The following is a 15,614-nucleotide window of genomic DNA, read 5'->3' as shown; positions in this document are numbered from 1 at the left end:
GTGCCGAGTCTTCATTTATTCACTCTAATTTAAAGTTTCATGTGCCAGTAATACATTTTACATTTTTAGAAGCTCTCTTTCTATAAGTCTATAATATATAACTAAACTATTGTTGTATGTAAAGTACATAAGGTTTTTTAAATGTTTAAGAAGATTCATTTAAAACTAAATTAAAATGCAGAGCCCCCTGGACCAGTGGCCAGGACCCGGGCAGTGTGAGTGCCACTGAAAATCAGCTCGCGTGCCACCTTCGGCACCCATGCCATAGGTTGCCTACCCCTGGTCTAAAATATAGATTATTCAAATACTTGGATTACTCTGTATAAAACACTATGGGCCTGATTCTTTACTCATATATGTAGTGTTTACTCTCACACAAGGGGTCCACTTAATTCAGTAGGATTATTGTGTATATAGAATTGAAATCCCTATTATTTATAGGGATTTCAATCACTTTAATATTACAAACTTTCCAAATTTCTAGGCATGATAAGATACTAATTGCAGGGGCCACATCCGTGTCAATATCATTCCAGCACTTTATTGAAGAAGTAACAATACAGTTTGTGAATGGGAAAAGAGAAACTGACTAACTCAATAATAAGAACAAACTCTTCTTAAATCCTTTACGGCTGTAACAAGTTATTCTCTTATTTAAAGCACTTTGTTTTTCGCAAACCACGTTATATTTGTATTTACTTCTAAAAGACAAAATAAAGTCCGGAGATGGAATACTATCAATGGGATGTGAAATTTCATGTTCTTACTCTTTTAAAGAAACTCTATCTCTTTAAGTGAATGAAGTTCCAAATGTTTCTCTGTTTAAAACATTTAAATTCTAGGGGCCAAATTCTGCCCTTTGGAGATACACACGTGCATCTCAATTTCCCCCTAGAACTCTCTTCTCCATAGGTTGTTGGATATGTGTTTTACTTGGTCTGCTGCCATACCAGGGAATAAAATTAATGGCTCTGGATCTTCCCTCCCAGCAGGAGGAGATTCATTCCCTGAACATTTTATTCAATCAGTCATATATGTTATTTGAAAAAACAGCTTTTCAGTACCTGGGTATAACAAACTAATGGTCTCAGGCTATGAGTCTATACCTTACAGAAATTAGTGGGCTTGATTAAAGATCCTTTTGTTTTGTTGAGAGAGAGAGAGAGAGCGAGAGAGAGAATATAACCATTATTTTGTTTATTCCCCTCACACTGCGAGCGGTGATGCAAGCAGACCATTCAAGGGAGCAAGAGGACACTTCATGCCTCCATACTTTTCTGCACAGGTGACTAGGTCAAGCAACACTTTTGCACCTAATTTATGCTGCTAAAGAATTAATCATGGGGGCGGAGGGGCACAAAGAAGGGCTAAAAAATTTCCAGGAAGGTAAAGGTATGGATGGTTTCAAAATCTATTTTTTTTTTTGGAGGGAGGGGACTTTCAGGCTCATCAGCGAAAGACATTTTTTGAAACAGGGGAGGAAGTATGGCCAAAAGCCCAACTCAGGCTGAAAGTATTAACTCAATCTGCCATAGTAAAAATACTTCGTAGTATAGTATATTGGGTATTTTAGCCTCTAAAGTTTCATATTTGAAAGAGAAACTATGTAGAACATGGTTCTTAGAGCCTCAGATGTGAGACAGCAGCTGGGTCACGGGCAGACAAGAGGCTACCAGGAAAAGGATGCTGTATGTTTATGAAAATATGGGATCCAACTCATAGGAGGGAAAGAAACTGGATGGGTCTCTATGCTTTTTTGTTTTGCACAGAGATTCACAAAGCCTAGGCCCAGTACCACAGAGTTGACCCTACCAAGACGGAGATCATCTTGCTAAAATAGGATGACACTATTTGTGACACCAACAATGTTGTATTCAAGTCTAATGACTGTAGTTTGTCCTCAAAAGGCACACACACTGCTCCTGTGCACATTCAGAGATAAAATATTGACCTATACAAGTTTCCACACTATTTTTAATGTTCTTTTGTCAATAAAAAGAAAATTGCTATAAGGCTACATTTGGGTTTGCTAAAGTCAGAGTCACTTTATGGGAAGGAGGAGATTGATTATCCAAACAATACTCTAGTATTAATCAACAGTAGACTTTATATAGAAAACTATCAGCTCAGTATCCTAACATTATTAATATTTCTTTTTAAACAATTCACTGCAACAATTACAGGATAAAATATTAGGATTTGGTATAGTCTCATACTAAAAATGACTAAGTGAACCATCCAATAAGGGACTGTGGTAGAGAAAACAGCCTTCATTTGTTTAACATTTTAGTTCAACCACAGACTTATCCTGTGCACAAAACCAACACAAACAAAATAACTTCAGAGTTTTCAAGTAAAGAGATAAAAGCAAGGAAATGTTGAATAATGGGCACAATTCCTTTGTCAAATATTCCCATTGAGTTTAAGTGAAACATGTTACGTAGGTTCAACCACTATTCTGAGACTCTGCAATAAGTGTACAGTATTAGCTACCTGCACTTAGCTACCATGACATTTATTTGAAAGAAAATAAACTGCTGAGCTATTTCAAAAAGAAAAAAAAAAATCTTCAAACAGGGCTTCACGCCTTGTGTCCTCAGAGTCTCCACAACAGTGTTGAGGGGGTACGGTTTTTGCTGCCAGGAAATACTCTTGCTGATCAGCATTCCTTTCTGGCTATAGCATAAACACTAGCATCACTGATAGAAGCATGCCATGTCCCCAACACTGCCTACAGTAAGCAGACCATGCAAATCACTTTTATCAATCTTTTTTTAATTGCTGTGAGAGAGGAAAAGGGAGGAGAGGATGCCTTACACTCTCTCCTTTTCTATATCAGCTTGGTGCCATACTCCAGGAGGGGGCTGATGTAACTGAGGACTTAAGCCTAATGTTTCAGCCTTAGCACTGTTTACTAAAATAAATCAGCATAAGTCAGGGATTTCAGGGTGAGCAAGGTCAAGTCCTTAATGTTATTTAGTGTAGCTTTTGTGTGAGAATTTCATTTTTATAGTTTATTTAGATAGTTATAATCATTGAATGAAAAGAAGCACTCCCTCATGAAAGTATATAAAAACACTGACTTTGAGACTATTTGTTTATACAACAGATAGAGACATATATATGTATATATAAACGGGACTACTCACATGTATAAAATTAAGCCTGCATATTAAGCATGTCTTTGTAGAATCAGTGCCTTAAAATGGAACATTATTAGCTTCTAAATCTGTACTTTATTTAAGGATGTTTTCAAAGTGATTTTTACCCATTAGACCAAAGCAGTTCTTTCAAGGATATTGGAATGTATTTTGTCAGTCTACCTACTACATGTGCACTTAATTGCATGTATTAAAAGTAATTTATGAAATATTGATGAAAAATACATTTTGCATTCAAAATGGTTACCAGTACCTCTAGTATATTCTTTCATCGCTGTGCTACTGTAATTCAAAAACAGATAAAATAATTTTTTCAAAAATATCATAGCTTTTATGCTCAAATTCCAACCAGGAGTGACTTTTGTCTTATAAATCTTGAGGGCATTATTCTACACTGATCCCATACCTAAAACCTCCATTAAAGTTTGACATGTTGCATGAGTATAGAATATGCCCCTTGAAAAGGATATTTATAATAGAAACATTAACAATCCTTAGCTATATAGATCAATACTAGCATCACTGTTTTAATAGTTAGAAAAAAAAAGAAAACTGTCCCAAGAAACAGGTGCACATGAAATGCTATTTTAAGACAATCTATTTTAGGGTACAATATTTGTTTACCTGTAACTACACAGAGAAAACGGTATATAACAGGACTGAAAGATGATAGATATAGCAGTGCTGAACCTGCTCACAGAAATGGTAATATGTACAGCAAGACACCTTTACACATAAGTAGCCTTGGTATGAACACTAGAAATTTCACTTTCTTTTTTCTTTAAGCTAGATAGCACAGCAACAAATGCACAGACAGATTTTCAGCTGGTGTAAATCTGCATAGCTCCATTGACTTCAGTGAAGTGACACTGATTTACACCAAGGATTTGGCAATAATGTTTTACACTGAAAACATTATACAGTAGTAACAAAATAATTTTTTTCTCCTGCTTGTTGATCTTTTTCCCAGAATTTTTAGAATTTTTGTTCAACTATAAAAGTTTGAAATGATCAAGAAAATTCATCAGATCTACTTCAAGATTTTTTATGGGAGCAGTTATGAGAAGCACAGTTATTGAAGTTATTGAAATTGTAAGTACTGTAAATTCTTAGACATTTTATTTCCAATTTTTTAAAATCTATGTTTTAATGGTCTGATATATTCTCAAAGACAAGCAACATACTATCTTTTTACCCTCACAAGAATACCTACCCCTTAAATTACTTAAAATATAGGTTTTATACATAAGTAAATACAAGAAAACCATAGAAAGAAGATAAAATAAATACAAGACCTGCAATAAACCATACCTAGTAATAAGAACCGCATTATCGTGGTGAGCAATCCCATTTTCTGGAATGGTGTTTCCATCGCTTTGGTGGGAGAGAATAGATTTCTGCCACTTACAGAAGCTATCGAGGGACTTGTCTGCATGGTGGTTTATCTCCAAGTTTGGCTGCAATACAACATGCATACCAGAAATGTTCCAAACAAATTACTAAGGTCAGTTGTTAAAGCCTTTTGAAGACTAAAATGGGACTATAATTAGAAGCAGTGGTTTCTAGGAATAACTCTTCTTGCCAATTTTTATCTCTAAAATCTGACCCAGAGTTCAGTTAGTGTATTACTGAACAGGCATTCTTTCACTTCCAGCTTTAATAATAATGTCAATATAAAAATTTTAGATTATAAAAATATAGACATAGAAATAAAATTGTAATTGTAAGTCTCTACCACTGAAATCTCCAAAAGTAAGTTAAAGATATCTGTTACATTAGGTAAATATTAAGACAATAAATGAGGCATAATCCTTGAAACTATTTCAATCTTCCTTAAAAATAGCGAAAGATTACAGATGAGGTTTTATACTCAAATATAGCCTTTCTAAACAATAATTAGATAGATTCTATAATAGTACAGAGTGAAGTATGCTGTAGTTTATTGGTCTGAAGTCTAATGTAATTGCAGCTCAGTCTTACCTGATCTTCAGTGAGAACAATTAAACGAGTCACTATAATATTCACAACGTTTCCTAGACTGGAATCACGATAAAGTTTGGCAACCTGACCTCCAGAAAAGAAGAAAAGACACAAAGTCAGACAAGAAACACCATTAATTTGACATATGCTTAAAAATTAATCTGTTGTCTCTTACTAAATATAATTTCATAATTTCATAATTTGAACAAGCATCTAAAGAACTGTTTGAATAAGTATCTAAAGAACTATTTCTAAGTCAGCCTTAACCTATTCAGTAAGATAAATCAATATTCCCTACACTATTTTCACTGCAAACACTTTATAGAATAAATTTGTTTCACAACTGAATAACTCATGACAAGAGATGTTCAGAGTGCTAGCTAAAGAAAAGAACCAACCAAAAGTGTAATCGCTATAACTGGTAATTAGAGGGTCAATATATTTAAAATGAAACCCAAAGGCATTGAAACATGATTTATCAGTGATCATAATATTCTCCCTGATGGAGAAAAGACAATAGTATTGAACATCTTATTTATATTCTAATACTAACATTTTACTATATATCACTTTTTGCAGGCTGATACATATTTTAAAGAATTGTTTATTTCAAATTAGAAAACCATATTGCATAATTGCCTATCCTATAAAAAGTGTTAATTATATTAATATATAGAGGGGTCAAACTTACAATATTCATTACACTCAAAATGTAATGTTCAATGTCTTTGCGACCATGGTATCCCACCATCATTTTGTCTGCTACTACCAGTGTCTCCACAAAGCGTTCAATGCTTACTGATCTCTTCTGTCGACGATGACTACTTAGAGTGTTATTAATTGGAAGTGAAGTTGGCAAAGCAGATGTATCATTCATCCACCAAGGTTTACGACTTCTTGTGAGGTCTTCTAGGAATCAAAATAATTAACCACTTCAGATGGGTTGCTAGTTAAACAACGTTCAAATACAGCTGTTTCAAGTTGATATTATCTTAAAGCTTCTAAAATAACAAGAGTTTCTTGAAGGCAAGAAGAAATTAAATCTTTTCTATAAATATATAGTATATTTTACACTTTCATTAGCAAATATTTTTGCAGATTGAAAAGGAGCTAGATTTAATAGAGAAATATTTTTTTAAAATAAATATAAAGCAAGTTCTCTTGCTTTCATACATTGTTTCATACAGCTGCTGTTAACAATATCAACTTGTTCTCTTAAAAGGCCTGATCCTGCAAAACTCTTATTTATATTCCCAGATACAAATTACATTACAACACGGAATTAAGGATTAATACATTTCAGTATTTAAATGGTAAAAACACTACAGGGATGTTATAATTATCCCAGAAATCAGCACTACAAGCCTAGGAAATTCAGAGTTAAGGTTTAAAGTTTAAAGAAATCCAAACATATTAAGGCATGGTAATACACAGTTAGGGCATTCAAAAAACCTTAATTTTGCCCTGTAATGACATCATGCAATAACTACAGTTAAGCTTAGTGCATGATAGCGTCTGCTCTGACGGATTAAACTGATGTTTTAAAACATATTAAATAGTTCTCATTCAGGTGGGAGTTAATAACAGTCTGACTACATATCTTAATGGGCCTATTTTTTAATTAATTTTAACAATAAAATAAACTAAGGGCTAGATCCACAAAGGGATTCAGGTGACTAACTGGCATGCTAGGTGCCTCAGTCCAAAATTTACATCTTCAAAACACCAGCTCAGCTGCCATGTAACCCTGCAGACACTCAAGTTTCTGCTAGTAAAGTCCCCAAGGTACCTACATTTCTGCTGCCAGGCATATGCATAGCCACGTGAATCCTAAGGCCCAAGCACATAGCTCATGCCCAAACTCCAGTGGGACCTTCAACATAGGCACTGCCCCACCTAACTCACCTGTGGAGCCCAATCTGGTAAGTATGGTCAAAGCACAGCCACTGAATCAGAGCTTGTACAAAACAGAGGGAGGGGGCAGCAGCAGTACCCCTACCAACGGTAGCCCAGTGGTTACAGCACTCATCCAAGATACAAGAGAATCATGTTCAAATCCCTTTTCTGGCTACAATGGCATAGGAATTTGAACTCCAGTCTACTTCTCCCATCTGAATGCCCTAGTTACTGGCCTATGTGGTACTCTGGGGTGGGTTTTTCTCAGTTTCTCCCACTGAAGTTATTCCATTCTGTATAAATAATAAAATAGTCATTGAAACAGGGACTTGCATTTGGATCTTCCAAATTCCAGGTGGGCACCCAAACTCCTGGGCTATCGAGTCATTTTCTTTCTCTTTCTCTGAATGAATATTTAAGTATGACATCCTCAACTACGGAACAACGACTGGCACGTCACATCCATATTGAACAGTGCTTATTTTAAAAAGTAGCCCTGTGGGTTTGGGCTCAATTTAATAAAGTAAGCATATGCTTAACATTAAGCACATGCTTGAGTCTATTCTTCAGTTACTTCAGATCATTGGGTTTATTGATATCATTGTGACAAGTCTTAGGCACGGTTATAGTCATTCATTAAAAAATCAGCTTCAGGTATTAAAGACGGCTGAAGTTTCTATAACCAAAAAAAAACATTTTCCTGTATTTCAATCACTGTTTAAGGAAATTAAAGTTTGTTTTAATTGAGCAAAGATTTTAGCCTTACTGAAGCAGTGATTTAGGAATGTCTGGAATCTTGTCTGATACATTTTGTAATAAGATGGAAAAAAAACCCCTTTGTTTGGCCATATTCAAGTTGCACAAATTCATCAGTTTGAGGATTTTTGGTGCTTCTATAATATAAAAATTATTTTATAAACATGAAATGTAGACTAGGAATTTTTTTCTCATTCATAAAAAAAGATATAAATAATTTGAAAATCATCTAGTGTGCACTTGTAAAAACCTTTTAAAGCAGGGTTTCTCAAACAAGGGTCGCTGCTTCTGTAGGGAAAGTCCCTGGCGGGCCGTGCTGGTGTGTTTACCTGCCCTGTCCGCAGGTTCGGCCGATCACGGTGCCCACTGGCCGCGGATCACTGCTCCAGGCCAATAGGAGCTGCTGGAAGCTCACGGCCCACCAGGGCTTTCCCTACAGAAGCGGCAACCCCTGTTTGAGAAACCCTAAAGAGTAAATAACAAAGTATATATATTGTGACAGGGCTTCCTCTCTCCCTCGGTGGGTCCTGCGCTTCCATTTAGCTGTGGGCTGGCATATTCTTTTCCCTCAGGATTTTCCCCACGCCCCTGGGTTTACTGTCCACACTCTGTCAGAGTAGGATTCCTCCCAGCCTCCCTGACAGGCAGGGTTGCCAACTGTTTAATGGCACTGTGATGGTGCACTCCACATGTTTTATAAAAATTTGCTTATGAATGTGAATATAATGCAGCTGGAATATTTTTATGCAAAAAGTCTCTTGTAAGGTATCATTACAAAGGTTATAACCTACTGAATATATTCCTCCTATTTATATATATGTATCATTCTTGTATCTGAAGCTAGAAATACGAAGTATAACTCTGAGGTCCTATTGTAATTATAAAAAGTGTGGGCCATTAATGGTGGCTTAGAATCTTGATGGCTCCCATTGACTAGGACAATTGGTTGTGAATGGGTTGATTTACCTGAAAGCCTTCCTGTGTACATGTGGGCCAGGCCATGGGTAATAAAAAATGAGGTCTCACAGGATATGTGACCATGTCACATGATACTGGAATCCATCTGAAATTTGGTACTTTTCCATTTAGAAGGAAGGGTGGGGATCCAAAGAGAAAAAAGATTCCTGCTTTGTGCCAAAGCAATGAAAGCGGGTGGAAGAGAACAAAGGGGGCTGCTAGTCATGAGAACACCCTTGCTTTCCACTTAAGATGTCTGCGGCAACTAACAAGGGCTCTGGGAGGGAGTTTGGGTGCAGAAGGGGGATCAGGGCTATGGGAGGGCGTTTGGGTGCAGGGTGCAGGCTGCAGGCTTGGGTTTGGGGGACAGGAAGGTTTGAAGAGGGAAAAGCTTACCTCGGGTGGCTCCTGAAAGCGACGAGCACATTCCTCTAGCAGCAGTTCCTAGGCGGGGGGGGGAGGGGGCTGGGACCTCCGTGCGCTACTCCTGCCCACGGGCACCACGCCCGCAGTTCCCAGTGGCTGCAGTTCCTGGCCAATGGGAGCTGTGGAGCCAGCACAAAGGGCACAGGCAGTGCACAGAGTCCCTGTGACCACCCCTATGTCTATGACACCTGACAACCCTACTTGACACGTGTACACTTCCCTCACAAACACTGACTCATTACAAACAAGAGAACTGCATCATGCCAATTAGCTGGAGAAGAAGATCAATGATTGGCTAAGTAAATCTTGATGGTACAAAAGCACTAATGAAGAGTGATATGAGTTATTGACCTGGCCCAGTCTATTAATCTATAATGATCATTCCAATCTAATGTAACCTATGCATAAAACTAATGACTTTTGACTCTATGTAAAGTTCGAAGAATCTGTATTATTCTGTTATTAATATCATTTGGGACACAAAAAGGTCTGAAAAGTACTAAATTTCTAAAAGAACAAATTTAAAATTAATTTAACTCAAATTAACAAATGTTATTGTAAATCCTTAGCATTTCAGTGCACAGAGTATGTACTGTCAGTTTGGGAAGAATATTCTGCATTCTTCATACATAACGTAGATGTTGAATACTTGACTAAGTGCAAAACTTGACTAAACCTAATCGGTGGATTCATGATTTCCACAACATCTCCATAATAAAGGGCCAAAACTTGTTCACATTGAAATTGATGCGAGTTTTACTGTTGATTTCAGTGATAGCAGGAGCAGGCCCCAAAAATCACAAAAGTTCCATTTACTGAATGATATATTAGATTATTTTTTATAAAATGATGCAGCAGAGTATAAGCATTCATTAGCAAGTGTTGCTATTCAATTGAATAACACATGAGAAAGCATAAAGATTCTTTAAAAAAAAAATGTTCCATAGATACCATAGTTTTTCCCTAACTTTGACAAATAATTTAATAATGCTAATATTGTTTTAAATGTGCAAGATAAGGACATATGAATGTGAGTTTCCCCCTCCCCTTCATTTCAGGCTAGACTATGTATATACAATCTGTTCTGGGTATGGGGATGCACATAGTTGTGCTATCCCAGGGTTATATACTTGTCAATTTTCAAGTTTCAAAACTTCAATTGTTTTTACAATCAGTGGATTCAATTCAAAAGTTTTGTTTTATTTTTGCAATGAGAAAAGTATACTCTTTTTCACTCTCTTATAACTCTAAAATTGCTGAAAGAATTTTGCTAAATTCTCAAAAAAAACCACAATAATTCACCTTCAAACAAAAATCTAATATAGAACATTTCAGCTAAAGGGGTGTGCATATTTAAAAATTATGAGTATGCAAAAATAGCAGGTTACAATGAAATCTGTTTTGCAGCCTTAACAATACAGCATGCACTACTAGGCATCTACTAAAAAAACATTTCAAAAATCATTTCAATAAACTATGCAGCCAAGTGAAAATACCATGAAAGTAAATTTGCAATATGATCTTTGTTGCAAGGCTAATCATGGAAGACTTCAGCGTGCTGTCTATAGAACTCTTACGTTAAGCTTGATTATAAACTGAGCCAAATTCTACTCTGGCATAATGCAATTTCACCTGTTTACCAATGCTTAATGTGGTCCTGCCTTTGGAAAATGTTAATTATATATATGAAAGAGCAATAAAAATAGATAGAAAAATTGAGATAACTCTAAGGTCTTGATCCTGCTAGATGTTCAGCACTCCTGCAAAAAGTTGAGTGCCCTCAACTCCTGGTGAAGTCAATGGAGCTGAGAGTGCTCAGAATTTCACAGGATGAAGCCCTTAATATTCAGGAGTATACAGGGGGGCCTGATCCAACCCTAAGTCAGTGGGTGCTTTGCCACTGTCTTCAACTGAGTAGGACAAGGCCCATAACGAGGAGTGAGGAACTGAATCAGTTTGGTGGGGACAGGATGTTTAAGAGATGAAATAGTATTCTTCTTAACTCCTTTTTCCTGAAAAATAAAATAAATCTCATTTATGATGCTCTAATTTTTGATATCATGCCCTTTATTCTGGATTTGCACTAGTGTAATTTAGAGCAGAAAAGTGGTCCTGTTGTATATTGACTTTGTTCATGAAACACTATTCTCACAACCAAACTCAGTTAATGTTGTGAGTGTATACACTTTAAAATGAAATGTTTATCAAACATTATAGCTAAAAAAACCAAAACTCTAAATATTCGTTAGAAACATGAATGAGACTTTTCTTTCTTAACTCTACCCTAAATCCTTGTCTACACCACAAATAGGGGCCAGAGACAGACATCTTTATATTTTCCTTATATTTTCCTTTTCAATATAAGTCACAAACCCCGGATGATCCACCACTCATATTGCATGTGATCCACCACTTACTCACTGAACAAAGACCAAACGGTTACTTACCTTACAATTATTGCTCTTCTTTGAGAGGTGCTGTGCACATATACATTCCACTGTAAATGTGTGTGCACTCAGTGCACTCGAGTCAGAGACTTTTGCCAACATTACCACTAGGTGGTGCACGTGCCATGTGCTCTCAGGCGAGGGCATAAAAAGAATGTCCACTGCCCATCTCTCCAGTCTTTTGCACCATAGTAAGTAATGTCCACGCGGGGAAGGTGGGAGGGTAGCAGAATGTGTATGTGCACAACACATTTTGACAAACTTACTGTCAGGGTAAGTAATGGTTTTTAGTCCTGCAAGTGACTGTGCACATATACATTCCACTGTAGATGACTCATCAGCACTTCTCTTACAGGTGGAGGGATTTCGGATCATCTGAACAGAGACTGTAACATTGACTTGGCATCATCACAAGAGGCTTGAGCGATGGCATAATGAGTTGGAAAAGTATGCACAGATGACTATGTCGCTGCCTTGCATATATCAGTTATTGAAACATTACTTGGGATAGCTGATGTGAAGAGCATAAGAATGGCCATACTGGATCAGACCAATGGTTCATCTAACCCAGTATCCTTTCTACTGACAGTGGCCAATGCCAGATGCTTCAGAGGAAATTAACAGAACAGGGCAATTATCTAGTGATCCACTGTCACCCAGTCCCAGCATCTGGAAGTCACAAGTTTAGGGATACCCTGAGCATGGATTGAGCCATTATATCTAATGGAGGAAAGACTTTAGCAACATCAGAACAGATTTTATTAGTTAGAGTTCCAATGTGAAATTCATTGAGATGAGACTGACTAATCTTTAATCCTTTCAGCATAGTTTATAAACAGCCTGGAAGAAGACCGGAAGGCCTAGTGTGGTCCTAGTAAAATGCCAGGGCTCTACAAAGATACAAGGTATGGAATGCTTCCTCAGCCTTAAACAAATAGGGCTTGGGGGAAAACACCACACAATTAATTGTCTGATTTAGAGGAAAGACTGACACTACCGTAGGCATAAACTTAGGATGTGGCTGTGACGGGTTGGATCACAGAAGCCCCCTTGGGAGCTGCCACCTGATGTGCCAAGACTACCTCTGCCCCTGCTTTCCCTGCCAGGTTGGGACCCCAGCACCCTGTTTTGCTGAGCCAGACACTCCCATCTGCTCCAACACAGACCCAGGGTCTGAATTACTTGCCCTAAAGCTGCAGGTTTACCTGAAAGCAGCTAACAGAAGTGTTCCTGTCTTTAACACTCAGATGCCCAACTCCCAGTGGGGTCTAAACCCAAATAAATCCATTTTACCCTGTATAAAGCTTACACAGGGTAAACTCACAGATTGTTCACCCTCTATAACACTGATAGAGAGATATGCACAGTTGTTTGCTCCCCCAGGTATTAATACATACTCTGGGTCAATTAATAAGTAAAAAGTGGTTTTATTAAATATAGAAAGCAGGATTTAAGTGGTTCCAAGTCGTAACAGACAGAACAAAGTAAGTCACCAAGCAAAATAAAATAAAACACACAAATCTATGTCTAATCAAATTGAATACAGATAATCTCACCCTCAGAGATGCTTCAGCAAGTTTTTTCCTCAGAATGGACACCTTCCAGGCCTGGGAACAATTCTTTCCCCTGGTACAGCTCTTGTTCCAGCTCAGGTGGTAGCTAGGGGATTCTTCATGATGGCTCCTCCCCTTTTCTTCTGTTCCACCCCTTTATATATCTTTTGCAAAAGGCGGGAATCCTTTGTCCCTCTCTGGGTTCCCACCCCCTCCTTCTCAATGGAAAGACACCAGGTTAAAGATGGATTCCAGTTCAGGTGACATGATCACATGTCACTGCAAGACTTCATTGCCCACTTGCCAGCACACAAGTATACAGGAAGACTTACAGATAAAACACACTCATCTGCAGACAATTGTCCTGGTTAATGGGAGTCATCAAGATTCCAAACCACCACGAAAGGCCCACACTTTGCATAATTACAATAGGCCTCAGAGTTATATTTCATATTTCTAGTTTCAAGAATGGTACATTTATACAAATAGGATAATCACACTCAGTAGATTATAAGCTTTGTAATGATACCTTACAAGAGACCTTTTGCATGAAGCATATTCCAGTTACATTACATTCACTCATTAGCATATTTTTATAAAACCATACAGACTGCAACGTCACAGTGGCATAGGGGTGTCCTTATAAAAGACCATGAAAGAAGGATCAGCCCAGAGTTCTGAAACCCTCCTTGCAGAAGTGATTGCCACCAAACATGCCATCTTCATGGATGATACAGGTAATGAAGATGTAGCTGTAAGATCAAAAGGTGGTCATATCAGTTTGGAGAGAACTAGATTTAAATCTAATGCAGGCACAGGAGCAGACAAAGGAGGCTAAACATCAATGAGACCCTTCAAAAAAAAATAAAAAAACAAGACGATGAGAGAAACTGGAAAATCTGTCTAGTGGTAGATGTAATGCAGAAATAGAGGCTATATGAACTCCTCCAGAAGGATCTGAAAGACCTAACAGTTTCAGATGCAGAAGATAGTCCAGCACATGTGAAATGCCTGTGTGAAGGAGCGATAAACTGTGAGACTGCACACAAATGGAAAACTTCTTCCACTTTCTGCGTATATGGCTCTAGTAGACTCATTTCTGCTGCCTACTGTAGGGTGACCAGCATAGGCATGCGCTCGGGGTGTGCCGGGTGTGCCCAGGCACACCATAATGCAGAGGTGGGAAAATGGCCCCACTCTCCTGGCGCGGCAAGCCATGGGGTCCATGTTCCCGGGCAGGAGTGCCCGGCTGAGCACAAGCCGCTTGCCCCTCCCCCACCTTCCCTCTTCCACTGGAGTCATGCTGCCGTGCGCACAGCGCTCTGGGGATCAGGATTGCACGCTCCTGCAGAGCAGTGTTTGGCTCCGTGGGGAGGCAGACACTCTCCCCACTCATCCAGAGCCATGCCACTGCTGCGTGCACAGCATTCTGAGGGGCGGGGCTGCCCGCTTCCACGGGGCAGCGTGTCTGGCTCTGCACAGAGCAGAACATGCTGCTAGGAGCCTCATGGTAATGAGTCCGGGCTGGGAGGGTTGGATAGTGGATGGGGGCAGTCAGAGGACAAGTAACAGGGTGGGTTGGATAAGGGGTGGGATTCCGGGGGTGGTGGTTAGGGGCGGGGGGGTCTCTGGAGGGTAAGTCAGGGCACTCAGGAGACAGGGAGCAAGGAGGGCCCTGTGGGGGTAGTTAAGGTGGGGGGGGTCCTCTGGAGGGGATGGTCAGGGGACAAGGAGCTGTGGGGGGTGGATGAGTTGGGAGTTCTGAGGAGGGCCTGTCAGGAGGCAGGAGAGTGGAGAGGGGTTCGGGCAGGCAGGGAGCAGGGGTGGTTGTATGGGTTGGGATTTCTGGGGGTCCTGTCAGGGGGCAGGGAGCAGTTGGATAGGCATGGGAGTCCCTGGGGTCTGGCTGGAGATGGGGGTGTGGAAAAGGGTCAGGGTAGTCAGGGGACAGGCAGGGGGCAGGGTCCTAGGGGGGCATAAGGGGACAGGGAACAGGGAGGCTTAGATAGGGGGTGGGGTCCTGGGGGGCAGTTAGGGGCAGGGGTCCCAGGAGGGGGTAGTCAGGGGACAAGGAGTGGGAGGGTTGGGAGTTCTGAGGGGGGCAGTCAGGGGGCAGGAAGTAGGAGGGAGTGGATGGGGCAGGGCAAGGCTAGGGCCTGGCAGGGGCGGAGCTAGGGAAGGGTTACTTGGGTGCACTTCTTAATTAAATGTGCTGTGCATGCCTATGGTGACCAGACGTCCCGATATTATCGGGACAGTCAAGATTTTAGGGGACTTGTCCCACCTTCCGACCTTACATCGGTCGGGATGCCCTTTTGTCCCGATATCGGGGACCTTCCAGACCGCAGCCGCCGCTCATCGCTTCCTGGTGCAGCTCCTGGTGCCCACCCGCTGGCAGGAGTGTCACGTGCTGCAGGGGCGGGGCTTGCAGGTGGTGG

The 15,614-nt window shown here is 39.6% G+C and overlaps 1 protein-coding gene across 1 annotated transcript in view; it reads right to left on the bottom strand.

Annotated features, from left to right (window-relative positions):
• Positions 1-15,614, bottom strand: part of ADAMTS6 (ADAM metallopeptidase with thrombospondin type 1 motif 6) — a 309,713-nt gene that overhangs the window by 270,391 nt on the left and 23,708 nt on the right. Inside the window, exons 5-7 of the mRNA XM_030567610.1 lie at positions 5,833-6,050; positions 5,142-5,225; positions 4,473-4,618 (exon numbers count right to left, since the gene is read on the bottom strand). Coding sequence (XP_030423470.1) covers positions 4,473-4,618; positions 5,142-5,225; positions 5,833-6,050 — 448 coding nt within the window. The remainder of the gene's footprint in view (positions 1-4,472; positions 4,619-5,141; positions 5,226-5,832; positions 6,051-15,614) is intronic.

This window comes from Gopherus evgoodei, chromosome 6, assembly GCF_007399415.2.
Source record: "Gopherus evgoodei ecotype Sinaloan lineage chromosome 6, rGopEvg1_v1.p, whole genome shotgun sequence".
In the NCBI taxonomy this organism is placed as follows: domain Eukaryota; kingdom Metazoa; phylum Chordata; order Testudines; family Testudinidae; genus Gopherus; species Gopherus evgoodei.
This window is presented reverse-complemented; position numbering and strand designations above follow the sequence as displayed.